The 15,890-nt window shown below is 48.2% G+C and overlaps 3 protein-coding genes across 3 annotated transcripts; 1 reads left to right on the top strand and 2 right to left on the bottom strand.

Annotated features, from left to right (window-relative positions):
• Positions 1-1,513: 1,513 nt before the first annotated feature.
• Positions 1,514-3,727, bottom strand: Psmb6 (proteasome 20S subunit beta 6). The gene is made up of 6 exons (XM_057775472.1): positions 3,575-3,727; positions 3,164-3,231; positions 2,726-2,857; positions 2,478-2,607; positions 1,846-1,990; positions 1,514-1,720 (listed from the first exon to the last, which is right to left on the bottom strand). Exons 1-6 carry the CDS (start codon positions 3,671-3,673, stop codon positions 1,578-1,580), a joined length of 717 nt encoding a protein of 238 aa, XP_057631455.1. The 5' UTR covers positions 3,674-3,727; the 3' UTR covers positions 1,514-1,577.
• Positions 3,728-7,183: 3,456 nt separating this feature from the next.
• On the bottom strand, positions 7,184-8,494 carry Gltpd2 (glycolipid transfer protein domain containing 2). Its single transcript, XM_057775932.1, has 3 exons — positions 8,213-8,494; positions 7,819-7,985; positions 7,184-7,733 (listed from the first exon to the last, which is right to left on the bottom strand). Exons 1-3 carry the CDS (start codon positions 8,492-8,494, stop codon positions 7,196-7,198), a joined length of 987 nt encoding a protein of 328 aa, XP_057631915.1. The 3' UTR covers positions 7,184-7,195.
• A 5,082-nt stretch (positions 8,495-13,576) lies between these two features.
• Positions 13,577-14,589, top strand: Vmo1 (vitelline membrane outer layer 1 homolog). The gene is made up of 3 exons (XM_057775933.1): positions 13,577-13,765; positions 13,872-13,987; positions 14,292-14,589. The coding sequence occupies exons 1-3, from the start codon at positions 13,577-13,579 to the stop codon at positions 14,587-14,589; spliced, it is 603 nt and encodes a 200-aa protein (XP_057631916.1).
• The last annotated feature ends 1,301 nt before the right edge of the window (positions 14,590-15,890 follow it).

Genomic DNA, 15,890 nt, shown 5'->3' with positions numbered 1-15,890 from the left:
AGATGGCTATATACTCTCAGAAATTTTTCAGAGCTGAACTGTTAGGTTAAGTTCAAGAGAGAGAGCTTAGGAAGAACAGGTATGGGCATGAAAATCTAAAGTATTTTTAGTTAAATGTTTAGAGTCAGAGATCCCTTTTCTGCTCTTTTCACTTAATTAGGCCCTTACCACTTGTGGTGGTTTATATTGTTAACTTCATGGAAAATAAACCCCTGGGCGTACCTGTGGAGGGGTTTCTAGGTTAGGTTAACGGAGGTGGAGAGAGCCATCCTAAATGTAGGTTTTACCATTCCAGGGGCTGGAGTCCCAGAATAAATACAGTCAAGTGGCACTGCTTTCTGCTCATGGATACAGGGTAACCAGTGGCTTCACACTGCCACCGTGTCCTCTCTGCCATGATAATCTCAGACTGCGCTGTAATCAACCTTCCCCAATTTGCTCATTAGGATATTTTGTCTTCCTCTCCCCTTCCTTAGGAATGAGATATTCCATAGGAACCATCCTTCCTACCCTCTGAACTATTCCATAACAGGCTCTGTAAATGCGGCTCCTATGGTTCCCTGATCAATGGACTAGAGAAAGTAAGACTGAAAAGATGGAGCCACTGAGCACCTCTGAGTTCCCTTAGGTCCTTGGTTTGAACAGGGACAGCTCTAAAGGGACTTAGCCCATTCTCAGTCTCAAGAGGACAGTGGCTCACAAAAATGGCCAAAGCACTCCTTATGGCTGCCAGCTAGCATCCACCTTAATTTCCACTTGTAGACAAGGCTCATCTCTTTCCCCAAAGAAGTCACATTGCTGTGTGATGATTGACGGAGGGAAAGAGAGACCAAGAGGCTAGCATGGGGGGAAGTTTAACCTCCAGGTCAGCAGTCACCATGATATCTGCAGCAGGGAAGGTGACTGCCGTCTAAGTTGAACTTAAGACACTGCTGCAGTCCCAATATCAACCACATTCTGGTGGCTCGGGTACCTGGGTATGCAGAGTAAATATGATCTACAGAAAAAGATTCAGAAACCACTCATGACCAGATATATTGGTACACATCGGTGAACTGGGCACTCAAGAAGCAAAGGCAGGAGGATTACCACAAGCTCAAGGCCAGCCTGAGCTACGAGAGATCTAGTCTCAAAAAAGAAAAACAAAGGGGTTGGAGAGATGGTTCACCAGCTAAGAGCAGTGATTGCTCTTTCAGAAGACCAGGGTTCAATTCCAGCACCCACATGGCAGCTCACAACTGTCTGTAACTCTAGCTGCGGAGGACCCGACACTCTCATACAAATATACATGCAGATAAAACACCAATGCACATAAAAATCAAGAATTAAAGAAAACCTAACTAACCAAAAATAATTCAATCATCATCATCATAGTAGAAGAACAGAGCGTTTATAAACCTCCCTCATCACCTCTCTAGTTCCCACCAACCTCAGGACAGTTTGCACAAAAGAATGGACCAAACAAGTTCAAGTTTGAAGTAAAGAAAAGAACCCCAAAACAGAAACATCTCTTTGCAAAACTGTTTATTAACTTTTGCATCAGTATGAATATCTCTTATACCCTAGCACACTAGGATTCAGGGAGGTGGTAAAGTAGCAATGGTGAATTTGGGTATCTGGTCTCCCAAAAGGACCTGCCGCTCTACCCCAGATTCTTGAATGGCTGCCAAGCGGATCACCCCTCCGCTGGAGCCATCCCGTTCCATGGCCAGAGCGAGAGCTGTAGATAAAAGGAGGAAATGGGTTTGGAGTTAGGTGCTGAGAATATGGCAAGGAATAAGGAATCTTGGCATGGCTTGGGTAATGAAGGCTGAGGTTCACAGGTCTAGAAGCCCAAATTCTCACCATTGGCAGTGAACTGCAGACATTCGTCCTTGGTCATGCCTTCCCGGTAGGTAGCATCAACGTAGCCGTAGATATATGAGCTCCCAGAGCCTCCAATGGCAAAGGACTGCCTTACCATCATACCCCCCATGGGAACTGAGTATACCTGCCGGAGGGAGGGAGGAGAAAAGCCATCAGTTGTACCCCACACATGTGCATTCACCTGCCCCTTTTTATTTTGGTTTGGAGAAAGTTTATGGCAAGGTAGAGACAGAAAGAGAAAGCAAAAAATGGTTGGCAAAGTGCCTGCTGGGCAAGCAAGAGTATCTGATTTAAATCTCTGGCATATGTAAAAGGCAGGCATGTCTGTCCTTGCAGTGGGAGAAGGGGCAGAGGGGAAGAGCTCTAGGGCTCACTGGCTAGGCAGCCTCGCTATAAGGTAAGCTCTGTGTTCAGTGCGAAGTGGAGAGACTAGAAGACCCTCCCAGCAGACCCCTGGCCTCCACACAAAGGCCTCTGCATCTACATGCAGACACCCACAGGAATATGTGAACAGGACGGTCGGACAGACAGACAGACACAGACACACGGAATGGCTGAGGAGCGTGGAGCATCGAAGGTGTGACTCCAGTGCTCTGGCGGGAGGGCCTGACCTGCCCTCCTTCTTGAGGGTCCCAGCCTGCAATGATGATCCCCGCCATCAGGTCCTCTCGGTAGCGGTAACACATCTCCTTAAAGAGACTGGCGGCTGTGTGTACTAGTGGAGGCTCATTCAGCTCGATACTAGAAGGTGGGGTTGGAAGGTCACAGAGGAGGCAGTGTCAGGACCTGGAGGCAGGCCTCTGGGTGCCCTATGTCCCAGATCCCTTAGGATGTTTGTTCCTCCCCTGCCCACAAGCACCTGTGGAAACCAAGCTGGTAAGTGACGGCATCGGCTACAGCCTGGGTATCAGCTGCTGAGCCCGAGCGGCAGCAGAAGATATGGTCGTGGATAGGGGTCAGCTTGTCAGTCACTCGGTTGGCGATGTAGGACCTGCGGGATGGCGGAACAGTGAGAAGGCCCCCACTTGCCTCCCTCCAGCTTCAGGGAGAAATCCTGGTAGTACCCGTCAGTTCTTCTGGGAATGAAATAGGGTGAATGGGGGCCAGACCTCCTATTTTACCAAAAGGTGCGGAAAACTGGAAGCAACAGAATTGGGAACAAATCTTTATCTTCAGGTAGAGGAGAAACATCTCTTCCCACAGGGGTCTGAGGACAGTAAAGGACGGACCAGTGGGCAGAATGGGGTATATGGATGGGGTAGGGGACACAGGAAGACTTTTTCTGTTTTGAGCTCACCCAGTGGTTGTTCTAGAGTCGGCGCCTAGGACCACGCCCCCATCAAATTGCACAGCCATGATCGTGGTCTGGGAAAAAGAAGAGCGTAAGAAGGGTGAAGCTGAGACTTGCCGCCTTCTCGAGATGCATTAATCTCAGTGACTCCTCACCCGGATTCTATAATACAAAATTCGTGCCCCGCGGACCCATTATAAAACCTTATGAGGGCTTAACGCTTCAAATGTAAAAAATCTAATCCTCAAACCCCAGGATCCAGAATCGTACGCTCGGTTCACCGTTCACCTCTCACCACGAAAAGTACCACCCGACTCCAGCATCCAAAGAACCCTTCTCCATCTCGCAAGACAACACTGCCCTCTCCAACGCACGAAGCTTTCCCTCGCGTCAGGCCTACTCCGACTCTCTCCTTACCCCTGTGGAGACTTCCCGGTTTTCCCAGTCTGGGGTGAGAGCCTCCGGCCCAAAAGCCGGTGCAGAGCCCCCGCCGCGAAGAGCTAAGGCGGCCGCCATCTTCCCCTTCTACTGCTGCCACCAAGCAACTGTCGTAAAGCGCTCCGTCACTCTCTTAAGTACCGCTCCGCGGCCTTCTGGGCGGGAAGCGAGGCTGAGGGGGACGGCGGAAGGGAACGTAAGGCGTACGGACCGGCCGCGTGCGACAGTGAACACTTACGGCAGTGTGTCAAGTTACAAAAAAGGGGGTGGGTACAGGGAGGGAAGGCGGGGGCGGGGCCTCTTACAGACGCCCCCAACCAGGGGCCTGCTGGCGCCCCAGGCTAAAGACAGTTGTAGCTGCGGCCCAACTTCAGAGATTTGTGTGCAGTGTCCAAAGGCTGGACATGCTAGAACCTGATTGTGTCCTGGTTGAAAGAGCCCACGAGATAGAGTATCATTTGTAATCGTTGGGGCATGTTTTCATTCCTCTTGAGTACAAACTTAGCAGTGTACGCTCGGAGTTGATTTTCTGGGTCTTTTGAAGAAGGTAGAATGTTTTCTGGAGCCTCTGTACACTTGACAACCACACCTGCCGTGTCCACCTTCATGCGATAGCACCGGTATCCTCTGTCTCTCTCTCTCTCTCTCCCTCTCTCTCTCCATCCATCTATCGTCTGTCTGTCCGTCCATCCATCCATCTGTCTGTCTGTATTATGTTTTTTTAATCATAGCTATTCTAGTGCATGTGAATGTGAGCTTGTGATTCTGATTTGTTTTTCCCGAATAATTATTAGTTAAGCATATTTCTATGGCTAGTGAGTCATTTGTGTATCTTCTTGGAGCAAATGTCTATTCAAGGTTTGCTCGTTTAAAAAAAAAAAGGTATACTTAGGAGTTGGAGCACTGACTTCTTTTCCAGAGGACCCTGGTTCAGTTCCCTGTACCCACATAGCAGCAAGCACCCATCTTCAATTCTAGTTTTGTTTGTTTTTCAAGACAAGGTTTTCTAGTAGCCATGAAACCAATCCTAGAACTCGTTCTGTAGACCCGAGACCCGCCTGCCTCTGCCTCCTGAGATTAAAGGCGTGCGCCACCATCACCAGGCAAGTAGGGTTTTGCTGTTGTTGTTGTTGTTTTGGTTTCTTGAGACAGGATTTCTCTGTGTAGTTGTCCTGGAACTCACTCTGTAGACCAGGCTGACCTCAAATTCAGAGACCCACCTGCCTCTGACTCCTGACTCCTGAGTGCTGGGATTAAAGGCATGTGTGTTATCATATATATATATATATATATATATATATATATATATATATATATATATATATATATTACTAGAAACATCACATATATGATTTTCAGGTATATTTCTACCACTTGATTATAGCAAGATTATAAAATTATAAGATTATAAAATTTTGGCCAAGTAACATAGCTCAGCCAGCAGAGGTGCCCCGTCCATGCTGTGGAAGGCGAACCAACTCCTGCACATTGTCTTCTGACCTCCACACAATCACTGTGGCTCCAATGTACCCTCCTCTACCCCAACAAATAACTAAAAGTGAAAAAAGATGAAATTTTAAATTTTGGTGAAGTCAAGTGTATTCATTTTTTTGTTGGTTGGTTGTGTTTCCGCAGTAATACCCCAAACCCTCTTGCCAATTCATTGCTTTCTAAGATTTTTGTTTAGTTTTTGCTTTTGTTGCTGGGTTCAAAGCCTGAACCTTGTACATGTATCCTAGGCAAGCACTCTAACAGTAAGGGACATCCCTAGGACTATCTTACTTTTTTTATTTTCAAGAAGGATCTCCCTAAACTACCAAAGCAAGCTTTGAACTTGTCTATAGCCCAGGCAAGCACCATGCTTGTTTTTTTTTTGTTGTTTTTTTTTTTTTTTTTTTTTTTGGTTTTTCGAGACAGGGTTTCTCTGTGGTTTTTTTTGGAGCCTGTCCTGGAACTAGCTCTTGTAGACCAGGCTGGTCTCGAACTCACAGAGAACCGCCTGCCTCTGCCTCCCAAGTGCTGGGATTAAAGGCGTGCACCACCACTGCCCAGCTAGCACCATGCTTGTTAACTGTTGTATCAGCCTCCCAAGAAGCTGGGGTTGCAAGTCCCTGCTAGTAGGTTTAGCTTTTCTGACTTTTTTTTTTTTTAAAAAAAATAGGATCTCATGTAGCCTCCAACTTGCTGTGTTGGCTTTAAACTCCGAATCCTCCCCCCTCTACATTCCTTCTGCTGGGGTTATTAGTAGGTTGTCATGCCCACCCTGTTTTTTGTTTGTTTGTTTTTTTCAAGACAGGGCCTCACTATGTAGCTCAGGCTATCCTGGAACTCTGCAAAACAGGCTGGCCTTAAACTTACAGAGATCGGCCTGCTTCTGCCTGCATAGTGCTGGGACTAAAGTGGAGTGCCCCTACTGTCTGGAGCACACCCTGCTTTCACGTGGATAATGAGGATCCAGACACCTCAAGTACTTTACAATAATCCAGGTGATACATAAATTTGATTTAGACAAAAAAAAAAAGGTGAGGAAATGTGGGGAATGGTCAGATTTTCACAGATCCAATGCTGGTGTGGTGAAAGTCAGTTTAACAAGATTTTGAGTCTGAGGATCTGGAAAAATAGAATTCCTTGTTGAGCTAAGAAGACTATGGAGGGAATATTTTATGCGAAGAAGGCATTAGAAACTCAGTCTGAACCCATTAGGTATGCGATGCCTAGTTGACACCCAAATGGAAATGCCGAATAGCCATCCGGATATACAGAATTCTAGAGTTCAAAAGAAAGCAGATCTGGGCTGGACGGGTGAAGGCGCACGCCTTTAACCCCAGCGCTCAGGAAGCAGAGGCAGGCGGATCTCTGTGAGTTCTGTGAGTTCGAGGCCAGCTTGGTCTACAAGAGCTAGTTCCAGGACAGGAACCAAAGCTACAGAGAAACCCTGTCTCGAAGACCAAAAAAAAAAAAAAAAAAAAAAAAAAAAGCATCGGAGGTACAATATCGGACTTAGTATATGAAATGGTTAACCCTTTCTTGTTCACTAGTATGGGAGCGTGGACCAAGGAGACCTTTGATAAACACTGTGTGAAGCCGAGTGCCTGTTTGGTGAGAGGCCTGATGCACAGGCTGTAGGTTGGAGACAGAACACAAAGGGAGATGGACTTCCGGCGGAGGCAGAGTGGAACTCAGGTGTGCTGTGTTGCGTTTGCCTTTGCGGTGTGGAGCTCAGAGGACATGTCTGGACTGGAGACTTAGCCTAGGGAAGCCATGGGAGTCTCTGAAATGGCCTCTGGGGAATGAGTCGTTCAGATGCAGAGAACAGGGGTGACACAGCTTCCCACATTTCCCCGCTTAAGCTATGGTCAGTTCATCATACATAACGCCCTATGTCGACAGCTACTAAAGAATTCTTTATTCCTCATTGCTCCTTGCAGCTTCTTGAGGCTGAGGATGTGAGGATCTCACACCACATACTCTACTCTGCTGGGGGCGCGCCTTAACTGGTGACCTCACGGAGGAGGAGGCTACCCAGGTGGCCCGGTCCTTGGTGCTTAGATCCCTCCCCACAACAACGCCTTTCTGGCCAGTCCGCTCATACCGCGGCCATCAAGCCAGCTGGAGCAGGCCGTGGCGGGTCAGCAGGCTCTGGGTTCGGTTGTAGACGTCCTCCAGTACTCGGGCGGCCTGGGCCAGGGCCACCCGCGCGTCCGCCTCTCTGGTTCCGGGACACGCCAGCTGGAGCAAGCGGCCGCGACTCGGGAGGGCGAGGATGGCCAGGCGGACGGCCTGGCGGATGAGCCATGGGTGGTGCTCGGCCAACGCGGTGCTGTAGGCGTCCCCGCATTGCACTCCCGCGTCCGGACCTCCGAGCGTCCCTGTCGCCACCCTGTGGAGGCAGAGCTGGGACCAGCGCAGCGCACGGTGCAGCAAAAGCAGCGTTCGAGAACCCGAGGCCCTGTCTTGGTCCCGGGGCGCGGTCCCGGGTAGCTCCAGTAGTCCTGCTTGCCGCTCCCACGTCGCCATAGTAGCCAGCGACGCGTAGTGCAAAGCATCTGGGCCATGCACACAAGCCTCGAGGGCGGTCACCTTGACGAAGGCTTCACTGGTGGCGAAGGCGAAAACAGAGCCAAGCGGGGTTAGGAACCTGTTTGATGGTGGAAAGGTGGAGATGACTTGAGAAAGAGCAACCAATCCTTTGGAAGACGACTTTGGGGAGGGAGATCACTCACCTGAGTAGTTCCCTCCATCCTGCCAGATACTGAGACAACTGCACATCCCCTTCGGGGCTCAAACAGGCCAGGAAGGGGCTCATCATGCGACCCAGCACCCCTTGAGGCCCCAGACAGGGAGGCTCTTCCTTCCCCGGGACCACCAGGGCTGTCAACTCTGGACCGATCTGGGAGGTAGACATAAGAGAGATGGGTGAAAAGTTCCTAACCTGTTCGGCCTACTATTGGGTTCTGAAAAAACTGACCCTCCGGTTTAGCCGGGTTTCCTCCTGGTTCTTCTTATCATCTGAAGGGAGAGGGGACGAGAGAGGAGCCTCCTTTCCTTAGCTTCTCAGTCTGGGACCCCTGTTTTCTTGTTCAGAGCCCTCAGAATCTGGCCTTAACTCAAACGTACCTGGGAAGGTAGCGGTCCCTCCGGGTTGCAGGACTGCACCCCGGGCCTGCAGCCTGTCAGGATACTGGAGGTGATCTGAAGCAAGGCAATAAGGGCTGGAGAAGGAGAAGGGGGCTCGAGTTCCCACAGGCTGGACTCCTGACTTCTCTGAGCCGGTAACACAAGAGGCCACTCATGAAGGAGTCGCACACTGGTGTAAAGAAATATCAGCGTGAGGATAGCGAAAGGAATCGCATGGCAGAACCAGCGTCCCGGGGCTGGGGATGTCAGTGAGACCCCCATGACCTTTGCTGGCACACCTCACCTAGCTGGGTGGTGGCTTTTGCCTGCCGTGGTGTCCAGAGGTGCAGATGGTTAATAATTAATCTATTAAGGCCCCCTCCCCTGTGTCCTTTGCCCCAGAGGTCAGAGCCTGGCGTGAGGAACCTAATGAAGATCTGGGGGATTTGGCATGTGACATGTTACCTTTACATGTGTGACTAACCTGTAATAAGAGGCAGCCTCTCATGGGTCCTACTTTAACCCTGGGCACGAATTCATTAGACCTAAGGATAATGGGTCTTTGTAAATCTCATGTGGGGCCCGAGTAATAACACTGTGAGTGGGAAAGCTGATCCCAATTTTCCAGTAACTCTTGCTGGGGGGCGATAGCAGAGTTTTTCTTTTACATTCTTATGATTTAATTTTTTTTTTTTTTTTTTGAGACAGGGTTTCTCTGTGTAGTTTAGGAGCCTGTCCTGGAGCTCACTTTGTAGACCAGGCTGGTCTCGAACTCACAGAGATCCACCTGCCTCTGCCTCCCGAGTGCTGGGTCTAAAGGCGTGCGCCACCTCCCGGCATGACTTCATTTTTAAGCTCCACATTAACTTTTCCTTCACTAAAACAATCTTTACTCTCTACTACCATGGCAGGCCCTATGTTAGATTCCCCAGAATATAAAAGTGTTTTCACGGCTGGCCATGGTGGCCCAGGCCTTAGTGTAACCTTAGGTATTTGGGAGGCTGAAGTAGGAGTACAAAAGCACAAGGCCAGCCTGCATTACTTATCCACACTATGTCTTAAAAAATTTTAAAGTGTGAAAAGGGCTATTCCTACTCCAATAGCAATGTTTAGAGATGCTCACAACGGCCCAGCATTTAACATACCATTATAGGTCTCTCTAAAATACAGACTGACGAAAATGGCTATCTGGAACAGATATTGGTAACAGAATTGTTGATCTTTATTCCAAGAAGCTTGGGAAGGCACCAAAATCCATATGTGGTGTGTGTCCAAGTAGACTTCGAGGAGTTTGTGCTCTGAGACCTAAAGACCTCATGACATTTCTTACAACAACAATGCTAGCAGGGTATAGGGTGCTTCTGCTTGTGGTAAATGTGTTCATGACAGGATCTAGTGAATGTTCCTTATCGAGGAGCAGAAAACCATTGTTGAAGGCACAAATACAGGTCAGAAAGCTAAGTAAATATTATGCTTTTTTGTTTGTTTTTTCGAGACAGGGTTTCTCTCTGTAGTTTTGGCTGTCCTGGAACTCACTCTGTAGACCAGGCTAGCCTCAATCTCACAGAGATCTTCCTGAGATCCTACTTCTGCCTCCTGAGTGCTGGTATTTAAGGGTCACCACTGCTCAACTAATATTAAACTTTTTTTTTCTTTTTTTCTTTTTTTGGTTTTTCGAGACAGGGTTTCTCTGTGGTTCTTTTTGGAGCCTGTCCTGGAACTAGCTTTTGTAGACCAGGCTGGTCTCGAACTCACAGAGAACCGCCTGCCTCTGCCTCCCAAGTGCTGGGATTAAAGGCGTGTGCCACCATCGCCCGGCTTAGGCTAAACTTTTTTTTTTTTTTTAAAGATTTATTTATTTATTTATTTATTAGGAATACAATATACTGCTGGCAAGGAAGGCACCAGGTCTCATTACATTACAGATGGTTGTGAGCCACCATGTGGTTGCTGGGAATTGAACTCAGGACCTCTGGAAGAGCAGCCAGTGCTCTTACCCTCTGAGCCATCTCTCCAGCCCTAGGCTAAACTTTTTAAGATAATAAAAAACCATGTTCTGTGAAAAAAAACAATCAAAATAGTTTAAAATTAAAAAAAAAGTATCAAAAGGGTTAGGAGTTTGACTCAGTGGTAGAGCATCTTCCTAGTGTGTGCAAGACTCCAGGTTCAACCCCCTGCACTCTGTGTGCATGTGAGTGTGTGTATGTATGTGTGCACATGTGTGTATGTATGTGTGCATGTAAGTGTGTGTGTAGCACAGCTCAAGCTGCACTGGGAGCATCTTCTGTCTTCCCCACTGGAATGCGAGCTTTGATGAAGACAGGTGCCTTCTCCTTCTGTGTATTCTGAAGACTGAACCTGTAACTTTGCATGTGCCAGGGAAGCACTTAGCCTTGAGCTGTAGCATCTTCAAATACCACTTTTCCCCACTTTCCCTTTTTATTTTTGAGACAAAATCTAAACTGAACAGGTCGACTCCTTTTATTTATTCGCTTCTTTGAGACAGGGTCTCTTTGAGATGGGGTCTGGTTTATTGACTTATTTGAGACAGTGTCTCTCTACAGCCCTGACTGTCCTGGAACTCACTCAATAGATCATGCTGTTCTTAAACTCACGGAGATCTGCCTGCCTCTGCTTCCTGAATGCTGGGAGTGAAGGTGTGTATCACTATGGTCCACATCTCAGGTTGGTTCTGAACTTTCTTTTTTTCTTTTTTTTTTTTTTATATTTATCTATTTATTTATTATGTATACAGCTATCCAGAAGAGAGCACCAGATCTCATTACAGATGGTTGTGAGCCACCATGTGGTTGCTGGGAATTGAACTCAGGACCTTTGGAAGAGCAGGCAATGCTCTTAACCGCCAAGCCATCTCTCCAGCCCTGAACTTTCTATCCTAAGCTTTCAACCCACTGCAATCACACACAGGCTGGAGCCACTAGGCCTGGTCAGGCACCTTACTTTTCTTGGTCATTTTAGGCATTTGGAATATTGTTTGCATCAAATACATTATAAATAGATAAATAGATAAACAAACAAGCAAACAAACATTTCGTTAAGGAGAGCAATGTGTCTGAATGAGGCCAGTAAATCAGAGATGGTCCCTGCCCCCTGACAAATCTAGCATGTTTTGTTTTCTTGTTTTATGAATTTGGGGGTCCATCTACTGGTCATAGGAGGGAAGGCATTCCAGGAAAGGAGTGAAAAAAATATAAGCAAGCCCGGGCAAAGTGGGTGTAATCCCAGAACTCAGAAGCCTGAGGCAGAAGGATCAAGAGTTCCAGGCCAGCCTGGGGTATAGTGAGCTCCAGGCTAGTGTTGGCTCTACAGTAACCCCTTAAAGAATATCAGAAGCAGGGCTGGAGAGATGGCTCAGAGGTTAAGAGCATTGTCTGCTCTTCCAAAGGTCCTGAGTTCAATTCCCAGCGTCCACATGGTGGCTCACAACCATCTGTAATGATGTATGGTGCCTTCTTCTGGCCTGTAGGCATACATGCAGAAAGAATATTGTATACATAATAAATATTTGTTTTTTAAAAAAAGAATATCAGAAGCAGAGGAAGAGTAGCCCCATTTGTTCAGTTACCTCAGTCCCTGTTCTGCAAGTCTTAGAATTATTCCCAGCTCATTGGATATGGTGCCCCCTGCTGCTAACCCTAGCACTTGGGAGGTCTGGGCAGAAAGAGTGTGGAGAAGGTTGGCTTAAGGCAACCGTGCTTGGGCAACCTTCATCGGTGTTTTATGTTAACAAACTAAAGAGGAGGGAATCTCAACTTTAAAAAGTCTCAACTGGGTAGTGGTGGCACAGGCCTTTAATCCCAGTACCCAGAAAGCAGAGGACAGAGGATATCTGTGCGTTTGAGGCCAGCCTGATCTACAGAGGAAGAGGAAGTTCAAGGACAGGCTCCAAAGCTTCACAGAAAAACCCTGACTTGGAAAGCGAAGCGAAGGGCTGGAGAGATGGCTCAGAGGTTAAGAGCATTGCCTGCTCTTCCAAAGGTTCTTGAGTTCAATTCCCAGAACCCCACATGTTGGCTCACAACCATCTGTAATGGGGTCTGGTGCCCTCTTTTGGAAGTAGAGGAAGTAAAGAGGAAGAAGAGGAGGTAGTATAAGAGGAAGTCAAGAATAAGAAAAAGGAGGAGGAAAAAAGTAGAAGAGGAAATAAAGAGGAAGCGAGGAAGAGGAGGAGGAAGAAGGGGAAGTAAGAAGGAAGTAAGAAAGAGGAGGAAGAAGAAAGTAGAAGAAGTAAATAAAGAGGAGAAAGAGGAAGAGGAAGTAGAGGAGGAGGAGGGGGAAATAGAGGAGGAAGAAAAATAGAGAAAGAGGAAGAGGAGGAGGAAGAGGAAGAAGAAGACAATGTCCCCACAAGATTAGACTGAAAGCATGGCTGTAGGACATTGTCTTAATTAGTGATTGGTGCGGGAGGGCCGTTGTGTGCAGTGCCACCCCTGGGCGAGTGGTTCTGGGTTCTATAAGAAAGCAGGCTGAGGAAGTCGTGGAGAACAAGCCAGTAAGCAGCACCCTCCATGCTTCCCACCAGCTCCTGCCTCCAGGTTCCTGCCACGCTTGACTTTCTGTCCTGAATTCCTTCCGTGGAAGTATAAGCCAACTAAATAAACCCCTTCCTCTCAAACTTGTATTTTGGCCGTGGCGTTTCGTTGCAGCAATAGAAACCCTAAGGCAGCTACCCATTGTATTTCAGGACAACCTGGATTGTAGAGTGGGATCCTGTCTCTCTGGGTAGGTCTGGTGAACGAGACTCTCAAAGGATCAGGACCACAGGCTTGAAAAGAGCTTTTCCAGCCCCCTACGTGTCACAGACTTTTGATCTATGTTAACCTGATGCTTTTTTACATCCTGTAAAGTTGCCTCTCATCCTTGAACTGCCTCTGCCCAACCCTGTCCCTGGCAGATTGCCACTGGACCACTACAGTCTCCAGCCCTGGCTTCCATTTCCAGTGCTGGGATTTCCCTCTGCTTACTGGGGACAAGTCACTTGTTATTTCTGAGACTCAGCTCTCTCCTCTACAAACTAGGAGATATTATTTCTATCTTCTACACTCAAAGTAAGGATTACAGGAAATAGTCACAGAGTGGTCTATAATAAGTATTTGGCAGGTGCTAATTTCCACTCAATGGCTTTCATTGCAGTTCCTTCCCTAGCTCTTGGGGGCCTCTGCTGGAAATCAGATCTTCAGGGTTCCCAGAGCAGATTAGTTTTGAGTGCCACTTAATCCTGGTCATTCTTCCGCAATCTGAGCCATGAAAGGACAGGGCTGGTATAGTTCTGCAACCTGAATCCTGATAGAGACAGGCTTGATATAAATCCATGGAAGAGGCCAGGTTCACAGGTAATGCAGGATGGAGTTCCAGGCTGAAGCCAAGCTGCTGCTGCTGCAGCTGCTGTGGGTGATATGCTGTGGACACGCGCATATAAGAGTGGAACGATATGTATCCATCATTGATGTGACCAACGGTGGGACCTGGGGTGACTGGACCTGGCCTGAGATGTGTCCTGATGGATACTTTGCCAGTGGGTTCTCCATCAAGGTGAAGGCTCAGATCTGGGTCATAAAGGACAGAGATAGGATGGATTGTAGAGCTGAAAATGGCAATCCCCTCACTGAACCTCACTTCCTCTCTCTTTCTTACCCAGGTGGAGCCCCCTCAAGGCATTCCTGGAGATGACACAGCTCTGAACGGGATCCGACTGCACTGTACTCGAGGGAATGCAGAGCAAAACACGCATGTTGTGGAGTCCCAATCTGGAAGGTGGGAATTTGGGACCCGCTCCCCCCACCAAAAAAAAAGTGTGATAGAGTATTTATCTAGTGTGTGTAAAGCTCTAGGTTCAATTCCCAATGGGAAGGGCACTCTCCTAGCGCAAAAGGACGCCCCTTTCCCGAGGTAAACTCTGTTATAGTTAAAGAGGAGTGGGATGGAAGCCGCCCCTCTGCACTCGGGAAACACAGGCGATTAGATCCAATCTATCAGGTACTGATAGGGCCTGGTTTGGCAGTCCCCAGGTGGGTAGGAGGTGCTCACAGAGCCAATTAGAAGTCTCCTTCTCTTGCAGTTGGGGCTCGTGGAGCGAGCCTCTGTGGTGTCCCGGCACACACTTCCTAGTGGCATTCTCTCTTCGGGTGGAGCCATTCTCATTTCCTGGGGACAACACGGCGGTGAACAACGTGCGCTTCCGTTGCTCAGACGGTGTGGAGCTGGAGGGGCCTGGGCTGAGCTGGGGAGATTATGGAGATTGGAGCGACTCCTGTGTCAAAGGTGTCTGTGGCTTGCAGACCAAAATCCAGAAGCCTCAAGGGCCGCGTGATGACACTGCACTTAATGACGTCAGGATATTCTGCTGTAACAGCTGATGCTGTTGCTGCTGCCCACTCTCCCCCTGGACCCTGCCAGTACTGTGCCTCTTACTATTAAAGCTTCTTGGTCTTGGTTTTTGCTGTCACTTGATTTAGAAATGAGAGAAGCTGCCTCCTTGCTTCTTCCTTGATTCTGCAAAGCTCAAGATCTATGTTCAGGTTTGGCTTCAGGGCTTGTAGGTCACATAGTTCCGAATGAAGAACTTAAACAAATAACTTTTTTGGCCCTGGCTTTCTGAGGACACTTGTAGATACTAGGTTCCCTTTAAGAGCCCAAGTTGTCTCCTTCTGAATCATCAGTGACTTCAGATTAAGGAACGGGATGGAAGACCCCACCTCTGTACATGGAAAAACTCGGTGATTAGACTCAATCTATTCCTTATTGGTAGCTCCAGGTTAAGAAGTCCCCAGGTTTGAGTTGTCCAGGAGGGGTGTGCATCAGGTGTGGAAGTCCCCCAGGTTTGAGTTGTCCAGGAAGGGTGTGCATCAGGTTTGAGTTGTCCAGGTGGAGTGTGCATCAGGTGTGGAAGTCCCCAGGTTTGAGTTGTCCAGGAGGGGTGTGCATCAGGTGTGGAAGTCCCCAGGTTTGAGTTGTCCAGGAGGGGTGTGCATCAGGTTTGAGTTGTCCAGGAGGGGTGTGCATCAGGTGTGGAAGTTCCCCAGGTTTGAGTTGTCCAGGTGGAGTGTGCATCAGGTGTAGAAGTCCCCAGGTTTGAGTTGTCCAGGTGGAGTGTGCATCAGGTGTGGAAGTCCCCAGGTTTGAGTTGTCCAGGAGGGGTGTGCATCAGGTGTGGAAGTCCCCAGGTTTGAGTTGTCCAGGAGGAGTGTGCATCAGGTGTGGAAGTCCCCAGGTAGATAGGAGGTGTCCATAGAGCCAGTGCAACTAATCAGACGACAATGCAGATGGCTTTCCACTTTAATTTTCTAGAACTTTGAGACTAAAGAATCTTTCCCCATAGTTTCTAAGCCCCTTCCTACCTTGGCCCTTACCATGCAAATTCCAAATAGGGGCCTTTCTCGACGGAGAGGGTCATCAAAGACTTTGTCTTTCCATGCTGTTTTCTCTCTGTCTGCACTCTCCCAGGAGGGAGTCCATATTCAGAATTCGATGTTCCTTGTGACAAGCATTTCCCCTACCAATCAATGCTTATCTCATTACCAACATGTTTTTAAAAAATGCTTACTGAATGAAAACGGAAGGGCATGACTGCTCCTGGGTACAGTAGAGGAGAGGCTTACTGTAGATAAAAAGGAGGGCATAGCCAGAGACAGGGACATCTGGAAGAGTCCAGAGTGAG

Source organism: Chionomys nivalis, chromosome 7 (assembly GCF_950005125.1).
Source record: "Chionomys nivalis chromosome 7, mChiNiv1.1, whole genome shotgun sequence".
In the NCBI taxonomy this organism is placed as follows: Eukaryota; Metazoa; Chordata; class Mammalia; order Rodentia; family Cricetidae; genus Chionomys; species Chionomys nivalis.
The sequence above is the reverse complement of the archived record's forward strand: the minus strand, read 5'-3'. Positions and strand labels throughout refer to the sequence as shown.